General features: G+C 35.0%; 1 protein-coding gene across 1 annotated transcript; it reads left to right on the forward strand.

The window, feature by feature from the left end:
* The first annotated feature begins 1,740 nt into the window (after positions 1–1,740).
* On the forward strand, positions 1,741–2,617 carry LOC149569892 (protein S40-1-like). Its single transcript, XM_089817813.1, has one exon. The coding sequence runs from the start codon at positions 2,035–2,037 to the stop codon at positions 2,524–2,526; it is 492 nt and encodes a 163-aa protein (XP_089673939.1). The 5' UTR covers positions 1,741–2,034; the 3' UTR covers positions 2,527–2,617.
* Positions 2,618–5,810: the final 3,193 nt, after the last annotated feature.

Raw genomic sequence — 5,810 nt, forward strand, 5'->3', positions numbered from 1 at the left:
TTGCTACTATCTAATACTTCAAAAACATAATTGAGAAACAAACTTGATGTTCAATTCTTCAATAATTCTCTAGAGCAAGTATCTATATCTTAGAGCATGAGCAACATGTTTTATAGTGTGGGTGTTAAGTGGTCAACCATTGTGAGGTGCATGGATATCATAATCATAGCCATTGTGCATCTCTATTAAATGATTATGATTTTGTATATATGAATTGTAGAGTTAGTTTGGAACAATATCAAACATCTATAATATGACATCAATCATGATTTCTAACCTGTAACTATTTAGATACCCACTAGTCTATAGCAATATAACACTTTATTTGGATTCACATGCCATTGAAACATTAAGAGCTCATTGTTGTATTATGAAAAAAAATATTCATAGGGACAAACCAAAGAACAAAAATTAAAAGTATTAAGCCAAAGTATTTGTCAAAATTTTAGTCAAAGCGTAAGTGCAAGAGTTTTGAATATAATATCAACGTAAGTGTTTGATCAAATACTTGAGTTGTGCATTTGTATGTTGTGATATAAGTTTTTTATAATCTAAAATATAAAAAATAATCATTTGTAGAATGGAAAAATGGGGGCACACTAGAAAATAGTTAGGAAAGGTATATCTATATATTATACAAATAATGGTATACAAAGGGAAATACATATGCAAGGAGAAAGGAAAGATGATAGGATCAAGATGCTGAGAGAGAAATAAAGTGAAATGGTAAGGGAGAGAGGGGGAAGAGGTGAAGTAATGAAATAGAGACAGAGAGAGAAATAGAGGAAGATGGGCAAAGAAAGAGAGAGATATTGCAAAGAAGAGTGAGAGAAGGGTAAAGCATGAGAGAGACATGAAGAGATAGGGATAGAAATAGGGAGAGGAGTAGAGGGAAGAAAGAGAGAGACATATATAGGTGCAGATTGAGAAGAAAAGGGATATGAAGAGGAAAATAATGTATAGAGTGAAAGAGTGGATATAAATATATTAAAAAGAGAAAGTGGGAGAGGAAGATATATAATAACAAAGATAGGGGTAGAAAGCGATATATAGAAAGGAAAAGATGGGGAGATATACATGGATAGAGATGCACGGAGAGATACCAAGATAGAAATGGAGATATAGATATGTGAGATAGAATGATAAAGAGATGAAGAGATAAAAAGAAGATGGGAAGGAGTGACACATAACCAAAAAATAATAATTGACCTATATACCTCTGCAGCGTATCCATTGCACACTAAAGTGCAATTGCTAGTAATAATTATATTCTAAAACATGCAAAATAATTAGTGTACAGCCTATAGCTAAGAAGTTGCAGTGGAACTCAACTATGTAAAAGTGGGAGGGTTATTAGGTGAACTAGTTAGTGAGTACCAACTCAAACAGAGAGGACTTGGAGTTCATGTTCTACACTAGCGATTGCCTTGGTCACTGATTGTTTTGCGTCGAGTTCGGAAATTCTCATCCCTCAAATTATTGTTATGACCAATTTATTCCTCTCCTTGAACAAACTCTAAACATTATTTGGTTGGAGACGCGAGATATAAAAATCTTGGGAGAATCCAGAGGATAGACACGTGTAAGCGTTACTAATTCAGAAAGTTAAAAAATATCGATACCGATGGTTTCCCCTTGCTTTACGTGTCAGATGTATAGGGGCTAAGGTGACCGCAGAACTTAGATAGTCAATCCATGTAAGATTGGCGTGCTTAAGGATAAATCCAATGGACAAGACAAACCGTGGGATACACAGATCAGACTACCAGAGACCCTCTTTATGGCCCAAAATCCACGCCAAAAATTACATACGTGAAGTGTTGTGCTCAATTCACAAGTGTGAAGAAGACGGCACATGAAAAACTAAGCTCCGTATTGCAGCACGAGTTTCTTCTTTAGTCCGAGCGCCTTTCTTTCCATAGTATATATTCACGAACCTTTACGGGTATCTTTTATTTCATCCTTCTCGTGTTTCTTTAATGCGCTTCTTCTGCTCCTGTTGATTGTTTTTTGCAGAGTTTTAGCGCAAAGTCAATGGCCGAAAATGGGGATCGAGGAGCTCGTGGGTTCGAATCCCGCTTCAGCCGCGCCGAGGCTCTTCTTGGCGTAGCCCACTCTGCGGATTCACAAACAGAGGAGACATTGAATGAGCTGCACGAACAAGATATCTTCTGGGACGACAAAGAAGCTCGACAAAATGACATTATACAGTCGACAAGAAAGAATCGTAATGGAAAATCTAGTTGGAGCAATATATTTCCACATGGAAGACAGAATCTCGGTGAATCAGCGCCTATAGATGTTCCCAATTATTGGCCGAGGACCATCAAAACCTCTCACGATTCTCTCTCAGACGAAGAAGATGAAGATGAAATGGTACTCGTGAGGCCTCCTCACGAGCTCGTTGCTCATTATAATAAAAATGAAAGTTTTTCTGTAATTGAAGGAAACGGCCGGACTCTGAAAGGGAGGGATCTCAGAAAGTTACGCGACGCTGTTTTCCGGCAGACTGGCTTTGTAGACTAAGTTAAGCGAAAACAGGCAATGTTGTTTTACGAGACGTACAAATCTTTGTTTTCTTCTTGTAAGTTATTGGATAATAAGTCTGTTAGGCAAATTCCGTGTTGTATTTTTGCACTCTGATTTGCTCCAATATTGATGCACTTCACTTAGTATTACTTTATTAAATTGCTGTGAATTGGGACGCCCACTCACACCAGTAACTTATGTATTCTGTTCAAAATTATGTTTTTTCCCCCAAATTTGTGATCATAATCAGTAATTGTTATCGAATCTATACGAGTAGGGAGAAAGAGGAAATATCCAACGCCTGTAATGATGCTACGAATTTGCATGTCTCTTTATGATTGGAGGAGAATCACGCAAAAAGATAAATAAATCTATGAACACGAGTTCCTCGTGCAAAGGTCAACTTCTGTTTTATAGTTTTTTTAGTTTTCTAAATATAATCTATGTCAATAATGAATTGTTAATTGTAGTTCATGTTTTATTTTTTTCTTTATTTTCTTGATATTTGTGAAATAAGCAACAACAACAAAAAAAAGTTACTCTTGCACTGTTGACATTGAATTGCATGATATTACAAGTAGAGAGTGATTTTAATGTGATGGCTACTCGATAGTGAAAGTTTCAATTATTCTTCTATCTATAATATATATAATATATGTAGATGCTATGGTGTATCGTCATAGTCAAATAGATTATTACATTAGATTCAATGTATTTCTAAAACAAGGACGCATAACATAGCGTTGAAGTTCTTGATCACATATAATTAGGTTGTAGTCAAAGTGTTTAATATTGTTAAAAAATGTCAAATTAAAAGAAATCAAAGATTTTTAAATAATTTTTTTGGTAATTAACCGGTAGTCTTTGTTGGTGTTTCAAAACTATCAAGTTGTGAAAAACCTAATACCAGGATACAAAAGATACAACAAGGCCTAAGGATTAGCTAATTCTCATATTCAACCTAGTTTATCTCAAATCTAGACCAACTTCAACATAGCACAAAGTCTCTCTACACTTTAGCCTCTACAGGGCCAAGGCGGGTGTACCTTAGGGATTGAAATGATTGGTTATTTGATATTCTTCTTCAAAACTCATTCACTCACACTCTTCTTTTTAGATATGTCCCCTATAGCAAAAAATGGTCAACAATCTTTTTGGATTTGTAATTAACTCCTTGATCTGAATAGCTAACTATAACTTAGAGGGAAAACTTATTACAAATAAGTAATTACTAGCAATTTAATTTCTCAATACAGAAAGTAAACATTGATTTTGATTTTGTATGTATTGTGCAACCACATGAACATATCAATTTGCATATGAATTGATGATCAATGCCTTATCCATTGTTATGCAGAGTCAAACCAATAACCCTAGACCTATTTAATTGATTTGTAATTAAATTTATCAGTAGTTAACCTTGAATTTCATTCTTATGATATCCCTCTCATATACCTGAAACCCTATGAATCCATGAAAGCATTTACTTAACTCCTTGAATTAAAAATAATCAATGAAAAGACATACAACTCGTCCAAGCTACATTTAATTGAACGAACTTTGTTCAATTCAATCTCAAAATCATAGATACATGAAAATGGAGACAAAACTCAAAGACACAAATATGCAAAGCTTTTCTTTATATTACATCTCCTTGAAAAAAATACATGTTACTGGTATGAAACTCAAAATATAACTGAAGACATGACAAAATATGTCATTCAAGATTCATTGCATTCAAAATTGAATACTGTTGGAAATATTCAGGATAAGGTAGGTTACTGAGAGGGGAGGGGTGTATTAGTAACTTATAAAACTTTTATCTTATTTAGCATTTTAACCATTCACCATTCATTCATCTAAACTACTGCATAACTGAAGGAACAAACATTCATTGCACATGTACACAGAGATTTGGTGACCCAAAAACTTTCCAAATAGAAAGTAAAACTGGGGTGGGGATGATGTTGAGATAATGGGTGTTGCACACATTGCATAATATTGATTTTTGTTGTGCCTAGATGGATGTGCAACATGTAAAGATTCTCATGGAATATTCTTGATGAGTTGTATTGTAACATTGTGATAATATTTCATGTAATTATTTAATATTGGGGAAAAGAATTAAATGCCCAATATTAAATGTGGGGTTAATGGGTTAGGTAGCACATGGTTTTAGCACATGGTTTATGTAATACCACTTAGTGGTTTTGTGGGGCTTGCTACTATATAAGCGGCCACAAGGGTAGTTGTTGTAGAGTGAGAGTGACAAGGAGAAGACAAAAGGCAAGAGTCGAGTGGGACAAGGCTTGACAGGTTAGCCAAGGGAGCATTTGTGAAAGTTGAAAGCATGGCATGGGATGTGTGGATTCATGCTTGTTCACATAGTTTGCTCAGTTGTGGCTATGGCCATGAAGGCTTTCATGGTTGTATGGCAATGATATTTTTGCTGAATAATACATGGTGATGGATGCTTTTGGAGGCTGGGTTTTTCTCTCAATGAGGGTTTTCCAGGGTATATCTTGTGTCACAATTTTGTGGTTCTTTGTTGCCAAGTTTCCTAACAAGTGGTATCAGAGCTACGGTTTTATTATTGTAACCCTAGATTGAATCCATGGGAATGCATGAGAGAATAAAAGAAAGGGCAAGATATATGAATGATTTATTGCAGATCTGAGGTTTTTTTTGGATTTTCTATTATGATGGGATGTTAAAATATTTGGGCATGTGAAATTGTTGGACAAAAAGATTTTTCGGATGTTTCATTTAAATTAAGGTTTTGGGGGGTAGCATGCAGAAATGACCTCCTGGGTAAAAACAGACCTCACCATTGGATCTGGGTCGACATTTCCATAAATTTTGATATATAATATGCCCTAGTTTGGCCATGTTTAGAGGAAATGAAAGAGTTTTTTGGTTTCAGCCTGTGATGGCCATCAAATTTAATCCCGTCGAAATTTTTCATCACTGAAAAAATAAAAAATGAAAAATTGTACTAAAAATGGTAAAAGATTGTCTTAGTAAAACGGGCATAACTTTCTCTCAGAATATTGGATTTCAGAGTTCTTACAGGCGTTGGAAAGCTAATTCAGAGCACTACAAGATGGTGTAGGTTTGGTTCTATGATTTTAAGTTTTTGTTAGGTTTTAAGAGCCCTAAAGTCAGATGTTATTTATTTTGAGCACGGATTAGGGCATAACTTGGGCATACGGAGTTGGATTTTGGACTTCGAGTAGTCAACGAAAAGATCTTGGAGAGCTCTACACATTGGTTTAGATTTG

Source organism: Cupressus sempervirens, chromosome 3 (genome assembly GCF_028749045.1).
Source record: "Cupressus sempervirens isolate cs-2001-9-10 chromosome 3, ASM2874904v1, whole genome shotgun sequence".
NCBI lineage: Eukaryota > Viridiplantae > Streptophyta > Pinopsida > Cupressales > Cupressaceae > Cupressus > Cupressus sempervirens.

Coding starts and splice junctions, on each gene's coding strand:
- LOC149569892 (XM_089817813.1), top strand. CDS start 2,035: ATGGCCGAAAATGGGGATCGAGGAGCTCGTGGGTTCGAATCCCGCTTC.